Source organism: Acanthopagrus latus, chromosome 5 (genome assembly GCF_904848185.1).
Source record: "Acanthopagrus latus isolate v.2019 chromosome 5, fAcaLat1.1, whole genome shotgun sequence".
Taxonomy (NCBI): Eukaryota; Metazoa; Chordata; class Actinopteri; order Spariformes; family Sparidae; genus Acanthopagrus; species Acanthopagrus latus.
In genome coordinates this window covers 28216349-28232672 of record NC_051043.1, presented here as the reverse complement: position 1 = coordinate 28232672, position 16324 = coordinate 28216349, and the positions used below count along the sequence as shown (strand labels likewise).

Here is a 16324-nt window from a genome sequence, read left to right as displayed (position 1 = left end):
CACAACCAGTATCTTATTTAGCATAGAAACAGCAGACATACACTCATCAAAGGGTGTTGCTGAACCTGTTTTATTGTTCTAAGTAAAGATTTGTCAAAAATACAGAGTCCTTTGTTCCAATCAGAACAAAAAGACAGAGCATGCACCGTTTAATAAAACATTTCAATGACAAGTTAAAATCTGTTCAAAAGGAAGGACACAGGCACTGAATAATTACTGAACACAACTTTTGCATGTAAGTGATTTTTTTTTTCTTCAAAAATAAACACAGAACAGTCATAGCTTAAATTCAGGAGGGATATAGGGAAATAATCATACTGATAAAACCCAGTAAGTAGTTCTCTTTTGTGGGTGTGACGCACCACCCAACCGTAAAATATTAACCTGGTGTGTGCTCTTAGAGCAGGGTGGAGGAAGGTAATGGGAAACACTGATGTGTTTTAGTGTAGAAAAATAAAAATTTGCAGTACAGGCTGCAGTGCCAAGCACCGTCCAGTCGCGCCCGGGTCTCGAGTCTGATCCTCTTCTGACGATGGACAAAAATAGGAAAATGTAGTCTGAAGTCTGTCACAGCATTAGTCGAATATATAAGGTAGAATAAACGGCATTAAATCTACACAAACTATTTGAAGGTCAATCAGGATATGATGGCTTAAACATAGATTAACATATATGAGCAGGTATATAAAAAGGGACTAAAGAGAACCACTTGCCAGAACACTACCCAACGATGTAGAAACACCAGAGAACCTGGACAAACTGAAGAACACACAGGTGCTGACTAAATGCTGAAAACAACAATCAAAATCAAAAAGATCCAACTTAGGACAATCTGAGTCAACGAGCGGTGGGACCAACAATGAAAGTTTCCCCAAATATTCACAACCAGCTCTGCACGTTCGCATGAGTCCTTTGGGGAGTCGTCAGAAAGTAATGGCTTGAATGGAAACTGCCAGTCTGTTAATGTGCATCTCCTCTTCCCTCTTCTATATTTCTCTTCTCTTCTTCCTCTTTAATCACCCTTGGTAAGCAGGTCCTCTATGTAGGCGTCAAGCTCGTCATCTGTGTTTATGTCAATGTCCTGAGAATAAGTGTAAAAGAGCAGTTTTAGTTCAACATTTCTTACCAAAAGCAATCATATGGCAAAGACTCCATTTGATAGGTGAGAAGGAGTCATATATTTTTTGGATTATGTGCAGTGAGATTTACCTCTTGTACTTTTTGCAGGAGTGCTACAATGTTCGTTCGTAGTTTCTGTAGTTTTTCGTCTGCCTCCTTCAGTTTGACCTCAGCGCTGTTGCTCTTCTCTTCCACAGCTTTGGCTCTGGCATCGGCTCTGCTCTGGTACGAGTTACACAACGACTGGAGGCCCGATTCATACTGCTGGAAATACTCTTTCTAAATGGAGGGGAGAAAACACACAAATACTCAACACAGAGGCCAAGAATACATGACTATATTAATGGAGACGATCCACTTCCTGCTCTACTTTCAAATCATTTTATTCCTTTAAATGTAAAAAACGGATTACAGTACAAAAAAGTTGGGATGCTGCGTAAAACAAGTAAAACAGAACGTGAACAGCACAAAGACTAAATATTTAATGTTTTACCTTCATGCTTTGTGCTAATATTTGCTTATCCTGGATTTGAGACCAGCAACAAGAGTGGGAAAGTTGTGGATTGCTCAAAAAACACCTGTTCGGAATATTTCACAGGTAAACAGGTGAGTGTATGAAGGCTATTAAACCACACGGGCTCAGGATCACTGTATAAACTGTTGTCCATAAACTCGATTCATGTACAAATGATTGCTTTCCATTTTTACTGTTTGACACAGCATTGCAATTTTCTTTTTTATGATTTATTTAATCATCTATCATCTCTCTCACCAAAGGAAACGCCACCAACTCCTCAGCTGTCATGCTGTTAACATCATCCTTTGGAATCCGAAATGCAGGAGGGAAGAAATAACGCAGCATGGTCCTGCAAACATCAACAGCACAGTGAACAATCGGTGTTATGAAACTTTAATGGAGAATAATCCTGAAGCTATGCGCCCTAGTTGTAGCGTGACAAACTCTCCACCTCAGCACGATTCTTTCATTACACTGGTTGACTTCTTTCTTCTTCTTTTTTTAAGTTCTTGACAACTTGATCTGTCTTCCGATTTTCTGTCACAGTCTTGTGACCAGGCTGTGGCGTAGGTGTGAGGGAACAACACCAGTGTCATTGTGTTCAGCTCACCTCAACATGGTGACCAGACTGTCAGTCACCTCCCGACTGGTTCCTGGTTGAGTAGTGTCTGGCTCCATGGGTGCCGGCCCCCTCTCGGTCTCCTGTTGTGTGTCAGGTGTCTGAGAGATTGGAGATGGCGGCCGCATCAACCGGACTTCATCGCTACCTTTAAAAACCCTGCAAAGACAAACACACACAAAAACAGGGTATTAATTACCTGGCATGTTAACAAAATGTCCTGAATGCAGAATCACAGATGCGTCATACCATCGGTCTTTAGGGGTGGATCTTGGAACATAGTCAAACTTTACTTTCCAGCGAATACTCTGTTTATTCGCCTCCACTGCAATGACTTTGCCCGTGTACCACTCCTTGTTGACACGCACTTCAACCAGCAGACCCTTATCTGAAGAAAATAAATAGATACGTAGAAAAGTTACTTAATTTTTATTTTCTTTTTCCAGTTCTATGTACGATAGTGCAGAGCAGTCGGTCTTCTCACCTTTCTGAGCATTCTTAGGGTCGTTGTCTGGTTCCTGCTGTGGGGTCTGCTTGTGTGCATGCAAAAACAAAACAATCATTACTACATCAGCAATCAGAGAAACACTGTTTAGTGAATCGACGATTTGAAGAAACTATTTTCATTCCGGTTAATGAAAGAAGTGAAAGAGCAGAGGTGAGCTCAGGCTTTGGGTGAGTGGAATGGCATGCTCGATTGTGGAGTTAGAGAAGATCGTGAAAACTTCGATTTTGGTGGAGGTTTTTGTTAGACAAGAGAGTAATAATCTTGCATTACACCCAGATGACAGATTAAATTGTCAAGATTGTTAGAAGTTGTGGGCAAAGATGCAGCTCAGCTTTATTTGCCGGCAGCAGAGAGGGACCGAGGAAAGCTACCTTTGCTTTAGCTCCATGCGGTTGCATGGGAGTGGATTTGGGGACTGAGGCTGGTGTGGTGGGTGCCTGCCGTGTAGGAGCAGAAACCCCTTTCTTCTCAGGCTGTGAGTTTGTTTTAACCTGCAAAGTCAACATCACAGCTGCTCTGATTGGAGGTTCAGTAACCTACTCAACCATCCAGAAATGACTGCATTTCATTTTTTTCCCCCTTCACTATACGAGCTCTTTCAGTTTCTTCAACTTGCCTGCAATCCAAATACAGTAGGAAGCTGATTAAGTTTAGTGGAGTTTAGTTCAAAGTCATCTGATAAATAGTTTTGTCAAAAGACACACAAGTGTTTCTGACTGAATGTTTGGCATTAAAAGATATTTTCCAAAGAAGATGAGATGCTGATACTGCACTACGCTGAATATCTGCACTGATCTGCAACATAAATTACAGGAAAATTAAAAAAAACACTTTAAAATGCATTAGTTGTTACAGGCACTCATGGAGCATCATATGCCTTTTATTACTGCAGTTTAGTTGCTGTTTGAATTCAGATCCTGATAAAGAACATGCAAGAATGTATGTAACCTTTTGGATTTCAGTTTGTGAGACTCTTCATCTGTAATATGAAGATGTTTGCAGTTGTAAACAAACTGCCTCCTTGTTTGCTATGTTCCCTTCTTTTACTCACTTCATAGACGCTAAATCATTTATGGGAGACAGGAAACACAACAGGCAGCAGAATACAGAGTAGCACACACCATCACAGCACAATCCTCACAGCAATGCTCCACAATGCACGACAAAACTAGACAGACACACACTCACAGGCAATGCTTGAATAGTTGCAGTGCAATATGTAATGTTTACAGTACTGATTTAAGTTGTAAGATTTAAAAGAAGAGCTTCAATGTCTCTGACGTGATGCTAGCTAACTTGTGTTGTGTGTTTACCTCGTCCAACCTGCCACGTTTTGGAGGTGTGGCCTTCTCAACCACCTTCCCGCGGTTACTAACTGCTGCGGCCATCTTGGATTTCTTTGTCTGCGGCTTTTCCTCCTCACTCTCTTCCTCACTGTCGTCTTCCTCCTGCTCCTCCTCTTCTTCCTCCTCTTCCTCCTCCTCACTGTCCTCCTGCTCTATGATTCTCTTGCGTAGTCCCGTAGCTGCTGGTTTGGCTGATGATGCTTTGGCAGGGGTCTATATGAGGATACATATCCACATGTCACGTGTGCATGAAGCCACGTCCAATACTTTCAGAAATAAAACCTTGCATTGGTACTTTGTGGCATTAGAGGAGTGACTTGTTCTAAATCCTGTAACTTACCCTTGAGCTGCGGCTGGGTGGGGGTGTTTTGGCAGTAGCTTTGGGTACAGGCTTTGCTGCAGTTGGAGAAGGCTTTGCTGCAGCTCTGGACCTGGATGGTTCCACTTTGGGTGGCGGAGGGGCAGGTGTTCGGGTGGGGCGCTGAGAAGACGCACGAGGCGGAGGGGCACTCGGGGCATTTTTGAGGTGAGCTGGGAGAGGTGGGGAGCGGGGGCGTGTATTGGATCTTTCAGAAGACCTGGTAGCCTGAACCGACAACATGTGGAAAGGAGACAAAACAAGCATTTCTGTGAGATAATGAATGAAAATTACCACCAACAGCAGTATAATGAGCTACTGTGTGCTTAATTTGTGAGTGAAATCAGTGAAATTATCAGAGATCATCTTAAATAATGAAAATGTCAAAGTACTGTGCTTCTACTATATGACAAGGATCATCAATGGAATGTAACAAATTAAAAGATGTTAAAAGTAAGAATAATTACTAAGATAAATTGGAGGGTTTGTACCTGAGAGGAGCTCTCTGTTGGCTTCATGCTGACGTCTAATGGTAGCTTCTTCACATCTGCTGCAGATTTGATGGTGCTTGTTTTCTGATCGAAAAAAAAACCCCCATAAAATTATTATGTTCTGATATTCATGAACAGAGAGAGTCAGCGAGAGACAACGGGAGGCTGATGACCTACCTGCAAGGCTTCTAGTTTCTCCTGCTGCTGTTTGATTTTGTCTACCAGTTCTTTCTGTTTGTCTTCAGATGTCTGCTTGTCTTTCTTCAGAACACCACATGGCAAATTCTGTTTCTGCTCAGGAGCATCACACCTGAACACACAACATACGAAGCATGAAGAAACATTGCATCAATCGAAAAACGATACTGTAGTGGCTTATTCTATAGCGTAATTAACAACTTCAAAGACATTTCCTATCGAACACTGTTCTGTGTTACCTGTCCTGCTTGCTGTCTGGGTTCATGAGACACACCCAACTGTCCGGGTAGCGTTTGTCCACAGCATCCATCTGGAACGGCAGCGTTCTCCACTTTAAACATTTATCTGAGAATAAAGAGCAGAATATGAGGCAATTTAAGTTTGATAATATACAGTATGTGTGTTGTCTGTATGTGTGTGAGTCTGCAACATACCACACTGAATAGTTAGTGGTATCTCCATGGCACGACGTCTCTTGTATCTCAGCTCTTTTGATGGCGGCGCAGACCAGCTGGCAGACAGATATCCAAACTCATCCCAGAACTTCACTATGCCTTTTTGAGCTGCGTAACACACACAGACACTCAGCATTTGAAGCAGCAGCACATTGTTTAATAAAATCAAAAAGTACATTTTGGAAGTGGGTGTTGGTTGAAGTAAACACTCTTGAGCTTGTTCCTCACTGCACCTGTGAAGGTATGTGAACACTGGAGAGAAACTGGGAGGGCAGAGTAACGCAGCAGGAGGAGACTATGATGGTCGGCTGTTTCAAACTTTTTACGTGTGGTGTGCAGAACAGGTGCAAAACGTGAGAGATGCACGTTATATATTTGTCTACAGGGTTAGGTTAGGGTTCTAAAATATCAATAGCCCAAATGCTGCATTCTTACAATGTTGAGACACCTGTGCTTTTGTCCAGGTTAAACTGTGGTCACTGACTGGGATGTGGGGGTGGTGAAGGAGTTCAAATCCATTTAAAAGGATGATAATATCTGTAAGAGGTTAGAAGCACATGTGGCTACTAGTTGAATAGTTCAGTGTTTCAGTGTTAATGCCTTTTCTAACCTGGTATCAGAGAACAGATCAACTTCGAATGTTTGCTAGCAGCAGTGATTCAAACCCGTAGACACTGATGTTTAACAACTGGCTGTAAGACTTACTGATTTACTTATTTGAACTGTGCAGATGATGTGTTGGTGTCTAACAGAAACCCAGCAAATTAGACAAACTCACCAATGTTAGTGTCCTTCCAGTACTGAACTAAATGCTCCCCCATGGATTTCAGTAAATGTCGATACTCTTTAGCGTCTGCAAAGTCCTGTTTGTTGTGAGTCGGCTCTAGAACTAAATATGGGACATCCACTACTCCAACCACACCGCCGCAGGCCCTAAAACACACAAATCATATTACTGTAAACTTTTTTTGTGTTCTTAATCACTCAAACTCTTTCAGTCTACGTGCATGTTACTCACATGCCTCCCTCCAGCTGGGGCCCTGTCTTCTCGTACATCTTGATGAGACGAGAGCAGTTGTAGACAAACATCCCATCCAGGTCCCTCTGTTCGATGTTCACTCCAAATATAAAGTTCAGCTCCTTGGGCTCCTTCAATGCTCTGATGAACAAAAAAGGGTTGCATATTGATGGGAAAGAAAGGGAATTAAAGTGTTTGGCAATCTTTTTTGTTTTTGTTCTCAGTAAGGACCACACCCGGTAAAAAATCCAGTATTAAGGTTAATTTCTTTACAGTGATGGAGTGAAAATCTAAATAGGAGAAAAGCTCATAAAAGAAAGTCTATCATACTTCTGTTTGGCTTCGAGAACCCTTTTCTTCATGTCAGCGTCCCGTTTAAGCATCATGGCTGAATCTTGAACCTTTCTCAGGATTGCCTGAGGAAAAGAAGGCGGGGGAGGAATCAGTTGAGACATTATAATAACCTTGGATTAATCTGTGTGCCAGTTTCAGTTTAAAAGCTTGTTTACAAATTAAGCACAATATCCTTTTTGGCTTACCCGTGAATCCTTTGACAGATCCTCTCCTAATCTGGCCTCCAAAGCTACACGCTTACTCTCTGCCTCTCTGGCTTTCTCTTCCGCTGAAATAAATAACACAATGGTTCAAATTTCGCTTCTTTTTTTTTCTTTCTTTCTTTTTTTTTTTTTTACATAACAGGAAAGCTCATTGTAAATACAATCACTCGTTTCATCACTGACTCACCAATCTTAGCAAGGTGATCTGCTTTCTTCACTTCTTGTTCAGCTCGTGTTTTGAAACGAGTCGATGAGTATTTATAAACCCTGTTAACAAAATAAGAAATGCTGATGAACATCTTGTCAGTGGAGTGGATCAGTTACAGACACAGTGCAAGTGTGTTACCGTATTACCTTGGTTTAAATAGACAGCAAGACAGTCTCTTGGTCCTGACTTTATGTCCCTGGATAAAAATCCTCATGCGTGGGTCAATGTACAAAACTGCAGCGTACGCCCTGAACGACCTCCTCTCTGGCTTCCTGTGAGAGGGAGAAAATGTTTGCTCAATATTTTAAAGATACAAGATAACGTATGATTAAAAAGAGTCACATCAAGTTCTGAATGTACTTACACTCCTTCAGCAAGTGTCCCAGCCATCAGTATGTCCTGGTGATCTGTCTCTACATCCAGCTCTGGTTCTCTGTTGTCCATCAGCTTTAAGTTATAGATGATCACAAGAGTACCTTTAAACAAAACACAACACAGATATAAGAGTCATAATCAATATGAATCAACACCAAATCAGTCCCTTAACATGGAGGCCATTCAATATGCTTACCACTGCTGCTTTCTATTTTGCTGAACTGCTCCATCAGCTGCTGTTCGTTTTTAAAAGGTGAGTACTTGAAGATCAGCTCCGTCTCGATGGCATACTTCTCTGGGTCAGAGGTCAGCGGCTCCTTGGTCTTCAGATCCCAGGAGGGAAGGGGGACTATCACCTGCAGAGAGAGGATCAACAGCATATCGTAAACAAAGTTTAAGGTTGCTTAAGAAGCTTAAACAAATTAAAAGGGGTGGCTGAACACATCTGAACAGATCAGATCAGATCAGGCAGTTGATGCAAAAGGATGATTTACAGTTATTTCAATGATATGTAATGCCATAATATACTTGTTATACTTGTTAACAGAATAGCTTCATGAGGAACAAAACTTTGCAAAACCTTTTGGCTGTGTAGCAAAACATCAAGAAAATCTGACCTCAATAGAGACGCCCCTGATGAAGCAGGTGTGAAACTGCACTGCTCACACTTCCGTTTTTAGAAAATGATAAAATTAGTTTAACTTGAATTCATTACACTTTTCTTTGGTGGGTTGCAAGCCTCTAATAAAAATAAAGAGGCACAGTCATTGGTCATCCCTTGTAACAATATCATCCAGCATTGAACTCTGACCTCATCTAGTCCCTCTTCTTCGTGGAAAGTCCTTGACAGGAAGAGGCAAGTCAGTGTGGTGCCCTTTTTTGTGAACAAGATGAAGTCTTTTCCAATACGCATAGAGCCTCTGTGAAAAGATACACATATTAAAAAGTGCAATTTGCGTACAAAATGCACAATGTCAGTGTCACAAGAATTGGGTGAAGAGCTTACGATTTCAATCCGTTTCCATACTGGCCAATCTGAGTGGACTCAGGGGAGCGTTTGCTTGACTTTCCAAACTGAATAACATGAGTTGCCTCATCTAATACAAGAGCAGAGATCAACATCAGGTTTCACACACAAAATACAAAGTCTCACAATGGACGCTGAAACAAAAAATAGCTTGAGATTATTTCTCTGGCAATAAAGTTTCACTTACTCGGATCCATTCCAGTACCATCATCCAGAAAACAGAGCATGTAGCCGCCCCGCAGCTCTGGCCTTTTTTCTGTTAGCAAAACGGGAAGGTGAAAAAAAAGAAACATTAGGAACAATTAATGAATGTGTATGTTTCAATGTGGGAATTATTCTGAGGTGTACCTGTGTAGATGTCTATTCGTGTGGCATTGGCATCTCTGTGAAAGGAATAAACCAACTGTGAGACTTTCTGCTTAGTACAAGAAAGATGTCAAAGTATGTTTTCCAGTCTGCATAACTTGTCAACAATTAGCTCTGTTGCAAAGCTTTATGGGTACCTTGAATTGTCCACAAGCTCCGCCAAGGCTCCAAATAAGAACTCGTGAGTTGTCCTGAAAGCAGACAAATAATGTCATTAATTCACAGACTTGGCTGTTAAAAAGGGATTTAACTTGAGTTAACAAGTGGTTTGAGAAAGATAGTGAATAAAATGCTTGTTGACAGGATCTGATCTCCGTTTTAATATTCTCTGTGGAATTGTTATTCAGTTATGTAACCCGTGTTTTCTTAGATTTGTTTCTTGGGGCCCTTTAGTAAAAATAGCCCTGTTTTTATTACCATTACTGACATCTTGTTGTTGAAAAAAAACAACAATGAAGACTGGCACTGTCTCACAAGTTACTCTCCTCAAAAACTCTTGCCAGCAACATTAAACAGTTACTTGTAAATGCATGCCGCAAGCTCAATCGCCATTTTTCCAAGATATTATTAGACACTAATTGTTTTGGTCCTATTCTTGTGGTTCAACCCTTCCTGGACCTGTGCATAATCCCTTAGCAGTGGATTTGCAAATGAGTCCAGGCTGTGTTTCTAAGAGACTGTGTTCAGACGAGGTATCAAAGTGCATCCTGGGTGATCTGATCACAAGTGGACAAATCTAGGTGCAGGTATAAATTATCCCAAGATGCTTTAAGGATGCATCTGACTAGATCTAATCAGATAATATTCAGAGTAGCATCCTCTGAGGAACAAGATGCCACAGTGTCAGACACGGGCTCTGAATGGGACCACGGTAAAGGTACCATCCAAACAGTTGTCCCAGGAGAAGACAGATGAAGTTACCCCGATAAATATGTAAGTAGTTTTGCTGGACACATCTCTAACATGACAAGCCAGAGCATCTCACAAGCAACAAATTTTCTGGAAAACCTTGGCCCTCAGCTGTTGTGACCATGGTTTAAAAAAAACATACTGGGGTGGTGCAAGTAGTGTGCAATACCATGTTGCAAAATATTTTTGTGTTTATGTGCAACTCTGTTTGAAGTTACAGGATGCTATGAGTAAGACAATATACACATGAAATATAACAGGCAATGCAGAAATACTTTAAATACTTGTAAAAATGTCATACAGGATAAAAAATATTATATTAGATAAAATAATGGCAATGTAACACAAACACGTGTGTGTTGTAGCACATATCATGTGTTGCATCAGTGCGGGGCCACTACAGAGGAGTGAAAGAATGTTTGCAAAACAACACTGACAATTAAACCTGACCCAAATAGCCTTTTAGACTGTTTCCTTAAGTTATATAAACATAAATGTTGGGGAGGAGGGGTTGATGTGTTCTAACCGTTGCAGCCGTCTAAGATAAAATAATCCTTTATTAGTCCCACAACAGAGAAATTTGCAGTCTGTGAGCCTTGCTACATGCTACATGGATGGGCTGATGTAATATGTTGGATCTGCGTGTAACTGGTTGTCTTCAACAGAAGTTATTATTATTTCAGCATCAAGATGATAAGCAGATAATAAATACCAGGAAGCCAGTACTTACGAGTTTGTGTGCAGGTACTCAAAAGTAAGCTGAGCTCTGCTCAGGTTGCTGTAGCTTGAGTAGGCCATGACCAGAAACTATTACTTCCTGTTTCCTTCCTTGTCCGTGGTTGTCTTCGTCCTGTCCAGTTTAGCTCTTTTATGGAGCTGTCATCCTGCAGATGGAGGAACAACAACACAGGTCCTGTATATTAACCTGCAACACCCCTCACTCCATTAACTGAAGACATGGACATGATGCAAGACCAACTAACGTGGACGCCTTACAACAAATCGGGGGGGGCAAGTTTACACCCACTCCTTGTTGAAAACCTCACACCCATATGAAGGGTACCACGTGGGAGGCCTGTTTAGGGTTATGACCAAAGGGCGCCTTTAGGCAAGATGTTAGCAGTGAAGACACAAGCATGTATGTATTTATTCGTATGTCAGTGACTGGCCTCGCTAGGTTCCTGCAAAATCAGGCCCAGTCACATTCAGTCCAGAGCAAACGACAGAAGCACTCCAGGTAACGTGCTGTAACTGTTATTAACGTTTAACGTTAGGCTAACATATGTAGCTAGCGGATATTAGCGTCTTCCAGTGTTTATAATGTAGCGTCAACGCTAGCTAGCTAGCTTCTCACTGAGGAAACATGTAGCTGACGTCAAACATATCAAGTAATTTTCACCAACTTTGAAGGCCGTTTCATATGACGGCGACTTTGGAGTGGCTTCGCGTTACTGTTACAGTCCGTCCGAGGAGGTAGAAGTACTTTGTGACGTTACGTTTCCTTTTCTCTGACAAGGAAAACAAATCCGCCAGGCCGCGAGGAATCCAGCCACTTCGACCGTGGTTACTTGGTTTCTGGTCTGCGGAAAAAACCCGCCTCTATTTTTCTGCGCTCAGCCAATAGGAGCGCCGCGTGTCAAGATTCTTAACGCTGATTGGAGGAGAAGCGGCTACATGAACGAGGTAACATACCGGTGCATCAGCTAATGCCGGATATTGGTTTCTCATCATGTCATTCATTTGTCAAAATGACATTATATTCATGTGTGGAAATTAAAACATTGACTTAAAACACTTTCATTTTTACAAATTTGATCTGCTTCTTCACTACGACCTCATACAACCATGTCTGTCATTTTCTCCAGCTTTCTTAAGAACAGTTTGGCAAATCATTATCATTACTAGTATTGTTTGTGTGCATCACATTAAGACTACATGGTATTACTCCTTCACTTGGCAGATCAGTAAATGAAATCAGAGTGGGTTACTGAAAAGTTCCTACACTCCCCAGTAAGATTCACAAGAGAAACCTGATATATTTTTCATTCAAGTTTAATTCTTGTTAAAATTAGAAAAACAGTGTGAAAACAGAATGCCAGTCATTTGTTTCTGAGACATTAGTGCATACAAACACATGTCATTTCATTAACCCTGGTAATTTCCCTGCACTTACTGTGCTTAAAGTTCTTGTTTTAAAACATATATTAAGCAAGAAAGATTTCAGCGTTCCTTCAACACTCACTTTTAAAGTGGCAAGTCACATGTAGGTTGATGCAAGAATACTTAATGTAAGTCTGGCATCTGGATTCAATCAACCTTCAATGTCAGATATGAAGACTGGGTTGTAAAACAAGTAAAATATAAGACCTTTTTGGAACCGAAAACATGTTATTAGGCAAACAGTACATACTACAGTTTAAAAAAAAAAATCAGATTCAGATTTTTGACTGGAAAATACTTATTCTAAGTACATTACATTAAATCACTTGACTGATTACAGCAAGTTAATGTCCATCTAGAAGCTGTTAAAAGTCATTCTGGGCATGTGGAAGCTAAATTACAGTAAAGAAGTTCAACCGAAAATAACACATGGAATGCACTGAACATAAGATACAGATAGTGAATGCATGACCAGTCAACAGTGTAGGGATGACCAGCATTCCCATTACACAATGGTCCCATTAAAAATTAACTCCTTCATCACAACCATGTGTCTCACTTGGATGTTATATAATATTTCAGTTTCCAAAAGCAGGAATCTTCCACTGATTTGGTGTCGTACCTTCAAGTGTGAGATGGATTAAAAATGGTCAAAACTGACACAAATGAGGGGGAATATCCTGACTTTTAGTCCCTTGTCTGAGTAGAGCTTGAAATTTGCTAGATACTACATAAATATGTAGTCTGCACACCCAAGCTCAGATAACCCTCATGACATCATCAGGGTTAATTTCTCAGGCTTATGGAAGCCATTTCCAGAGCCACACAAGACGTTATGCAGCTGTTTTAGCAGGCTGAGTAGTACCCCACAGGACGTATGAACTGGTTACTTCTGTAAAATCAACGGGAAGTACAGATACATATTGATGTTTACTCTCAACCACCAGCTGATTCTTCAGGATGCAGAGGATGAAAAATGCTCAGCTGTCCATCAAGGGCTCCTGTAAATGAAGTAAAGCCATAGTTAGGAAAAACATAATTTGCACATTTCATGTCATACAAGTAACACAAACACTCTCAAAACCTATAACATGTGTCCTATATTTCATGCATACATTGATAACATTTGTATAATTAGTATAAATGTATTTAACGTCTTAAGCCTCAAGTGTTTTTCTGGAAATTTCTGGGAAATTGTGCCTTAAAAAATTGCTTGAAAGGTGCAGCTATAAAAAAAAAAAATCTACATCATATAGCTTCAGTTAAAGGAATAGTTTGGAAAATACACTTATATGCTTTCTTGCTGAGAGTCTAAGGAGAATTTCAGTCAGGTTAATATGAAGCGAGCAGCAGTGGTTTCTGATGTTGTTATTAATGTGAGAAGGTAACTCAGAATTACATTTTGTAGATCCAGTCCATTCCAGTTGTAGCGGCGAATGGCAGATTGTGTCAGACAAGCAATGACACAGAGAATCACACAAATTCCCAGCAGACACATGCTGACTTCCAACAGATGTCGCACTGCCACACTCTGCTCCTCCTAAAGAAGACAAACAAAAAGAGAGAATGAGCGACAGGATGACAAGAAACAGCCTGAGAAAGTCATGTGGTTCACGTGTGAGGTGTGTACCTTTGTTAACATGACTGTGAGTTTAGGGTCATTCTTGGAGTGTAGATTGTAGCAGGTTTGTGACGCTGTGGGCACCTGGTTGCTCACTTCCACATGAATGGGTAAAATGTTTTTCTCCGTTGCAGGGCACTTCGGTGGAAGTCTTCATTAAAACATACAAAACACACAAAAATGATTTCTTATGGTGAGTTGACTGCCTTTCTCCGTATGTAAGAGTAGTTGCTGATTTAAATTAAGGAAGCTTGGAAACACACAAGAACTTACAGGCTCATGGGCAGGACGTGTGTCGGGGCACTTATGGTGAGACAGGTGTAGGTGTCACTTTCAGACAACTCCAGAGTCAAATTAACAAGCTTGTCGCCTGAGGAGTAACACAATCAATAGTGGGTGAGAATGTCATGATACAAACACTTTTACCCACTTTGTCTCACAACAAAAACATCGTACTGTGAAACAAACCTCCCAGATTCAGTTGCTTGGCTCTCATGGTAGTGTGGAGACTAAGGTCTTTCAAAGAGCCACTGTCTGAGCTGGTAGTCACAGTCAGAGGAACCTTGAGACGCAAACTGGTGACAGAGGAATTCACTGTGGACTCAACTGAAGTGTCTCTGTCGATCACAGGAGAGGGGACAGGCAAGACAGGCTCAGACGAACTTGCGTTGGCTTTCACACACAGCTGGAACTGTGATAAGGAGGACAGGATACGGTTCCAGTCCTGAGGGAGGAATAACATGTATAATTTCCACATCAGTATTTCCATAATCACAAGCGTAAATGCAGTCAGGATTCCTCTGCACACAGGATAAAATCCTTACCGTCGCTGTGTCAGGGTTAGGCAGAGTGTTGGCGAAGCTGTAAGAGCTGAGGCAGATGAACGAGACAGCCAGACTCAACAGGCACAGGAAAAATGTCACCCCTGGAGGATTCTGGGAAACATAATCTCTAAGGTTGGTCATCGGCTGCCAGACACCCATCATCAGACTTCACATACACCTGGGACTGACAAGCTGTAAACAGAAGAGAGTCACTTCAGTTCGTAAGTTTCAAATAATCCCCCTACGGCCCTTATTTTGGATTGAAAATGGCATATATGACTCTGTAGCTGGATATCCAACAGCAAAGCACTAAAATTATTGACGATCAAAGATAATCTCCTGTCAACAGAAGCACTTTATTGCGAAAAGAGCCAAGTACGGCTGCACCATATGGTCAAAAAGGGATACTGCGATTATTTTGACGGATATTGCGATTGCGATATGATCAATGATTATCATGGATGATTAAATTTTACATCACAATTTTCAGACAAACATGTTTATTTTCATCTTGAGTACAACGTTTGTAGGTCAGAGCATCTCTGCAGCGCTACAAAATGTCTTTAAAACACTGTTTTGTGACACATTAGCTTAACTAAATAACTGCAGTTGTTACGTTTAGGATAATGTGATGATGATTTACGATTACTTGTTCAACTCTATTCTACAGTGAGACGAAATAAAACTTAACCGCTCGATCACAGATCAACAGGAGACGTGTAACTTCACCCCCATATCAGCCAGCAACAGCTTCAACTGTACTGTCAAAGTAAGTTAGCTAACGTTGCTAGCTAACTAGCTGACAGCTAACTTCATACCTTCAATTTGAGCAGCCTTCTTTGATCACGTCGCCACGTCGTTTTGGTAAAATGCAGTAATATCCGAGTTTCTCGATGAGAAGTAAACCGGAGCTCGACATTTAGGACGTTTAAAGTTCATCCGAAGCAGCACGAAGACAACAACACGACACAGCGCAGTCGGTTTACGACAGTTCAGTTGCCATGACGACGACCGGTCTGTGCGTCACGTGACCGGTAGTAAAGCTTTTTATTTTTATTTTGTGTTATTATTTTTTATAAGGAGAATGTACATAATACGTGTATGAAATACTATACAACTCGTTCAGAATACAAGCATACATTAAACAAATCAAGAATCTGTTAAAAAAAAAAAACAAGAGTCCTAATAAATACGTAAAATAAAAACTAAAAGAAGCCGACCTCAACTAAAATTAATTTGTACAGAGTTAATAAAGACAAAACTTTGTCAGTCATTCATTGATAGAGATTTACTTATCAATTTTAACTCATTCTTTATGGTTATCTGACAAGGTTTAGTTTTTAAGTATCTGCATTTATGTATTAAGAATTTCCTTCATAACAGTATAATATTGATAACAAAGTACAAATCCCGATTTTAAGCAGAAATTCAAGTGAAGTAATAAATGAACACTTACAAAATTTACTAACCCGGCACAATAATTTAAATTAACATGCACGTTGTTATTTCATAAGTTTCATCCACATGTTTTGTAATATTTAGTCATAAAGGAATTGTTGAAAAGTATGCTGGCTGTGTTTTTGTACTGATGACTTCCTCATCATCACAGTGTAGAGAGCGGATCTTGCTTATTTAGCTGAAGGACTAA

At 40.7% G+C, this 16324-nt stretch overlaps 2 protein-coding genes across 7 annotated transcripts; both read right to left on the bottom strand.

Moving 5' to 3' along the window:
• Window positions 1-54: 54 nt before the first annotated feature.
• morc2 (MORC family CW-type zinc finger 2) lies at window positions 55-11662 on the bottom strand. 6 transcript variants are annotated; one of them, XM_037097509.1, is made up of 28 exons: window positions 11471-11662; window positions 10802-10955; window positions 9300-9353; window positions 9145-9179; window positions 8984-9052; window positions 8776-8866; window positions 8581-8689; window positions 7966-8125; window positions 7759-7870; window positions 7541-7666; window positions 7374-7453; window positions 7169-7251; window positions 6960-7045; window positions 6630-6770; window positions 6390-6544; window positions 5591-5719; window positions 5396-5501; window positions 5136-5268; window positions 4959-5042; window positions 4450-4695; window positions 4077-4322; window positions 3135-3254; window positions 2740-2788; window positions 2505-2643; window positions 2247-2414; window positions 1892-1985; window positions 1210-1398; window positions 55-1081 (listed from the first exon to the last, which is right to left on the bottom strand). In XM_037097509.1, the coding sequence occupies exons 2-28, from the start codon at window positions 10867-10869 to the stop codon at window positions 1013-1015; spliced, it is 3141 nt and encodes a 1046-aa protein (XP_036953404.1). In that variant the 5' UTR covers window positions 10870-10955; window positions 11471-11662; the 3' UTR covers window positions 55-1012. The 6 variants fall into 6 exon arrangements, with proteins under 6 accessions (XP_036953404.1, XP_036953403.1, XP_036953406.1 ...); XM_037097508.1 differs by having other exon boundaries at window positions 11475-11662; XM_037097511.1 differs by having other exon boundaries at window positions 2740-2785; window positions 11475-11662.
• Window positions 11663-12105: 443 nt separating this feature from the next.
• zgc:158398 (uncharacterized protein LOC568894 homolog) lies at window positions 12106-15682 on the bottom strand. The gene is made up of 7 exons (XM_037097515.1): window positions 15495-15682; window positions 14677-14868; window positions 14321-14576; window positions 14126-14222; window positions 13862-14003; window positions 13631-13771; window positions 12106-13232 (listed from the first exon to the last, which is right to left on the bottom strand). Exons 2-7 carry the CDS (start codon window positions 14836-14838, stop codon window positions 13212-13214), a joined length of 819 nt encoding a protein of 272 aa, XP_036953410.1. The 5' UTR covers window positions 14839-14868; window positions 15495-15682; the 3' UTR covers window positions 12106-13211.
• Window positions 15683-16324: the final 642 nt, after the last annotated feature.

Bases quoted from the DNA above. Each gene is read 5' to 3' on its own strand.
- morc2 (XM_037097509.1), bottom strand. From the start codon at position 10,869: ATGGCCTACTCAAGCTACAGCAACCTGAGCAGAGCTCAGCTTACTTTT. The intron at 6,545-6,629 runs GTGAGTAACATG...TGTGTGTTTTAG, and splicing joins CCCCAGCTGGAGGGAGGCAT to GGCCTGCGGCGGTGTGGTTG. The intron at 1,986-2,246 runs GTGAGCTGAACA...TGATGTTTGCAG, and splicing joins AGTCTGGTCACCATGTTGAG to GACCATGCTGCGTTATTTCT.
- zgc:158398 (XM_037097515.1), bottom strand. From the start codon at position 14,838: ATGATGGGTGTCTGGCAGCCGATGACCAACCTTAGAGATTATGTTTCC. The intron at 14,223-14,320 runs GTTTGTTTCACA...GTTACTCCTCAG, and splicing joins CAAGCAACTGAATCTGGGAG to GCGACAAGCTTGTTAATTTG. The intron at 14,004-14,125 runs GTAAGTTCTTGT...GTTTTAATGAAG, and splicing joins CACGTCCTGCCCATGAGCCT to ACTTCCACCGAAGTGCCCTG.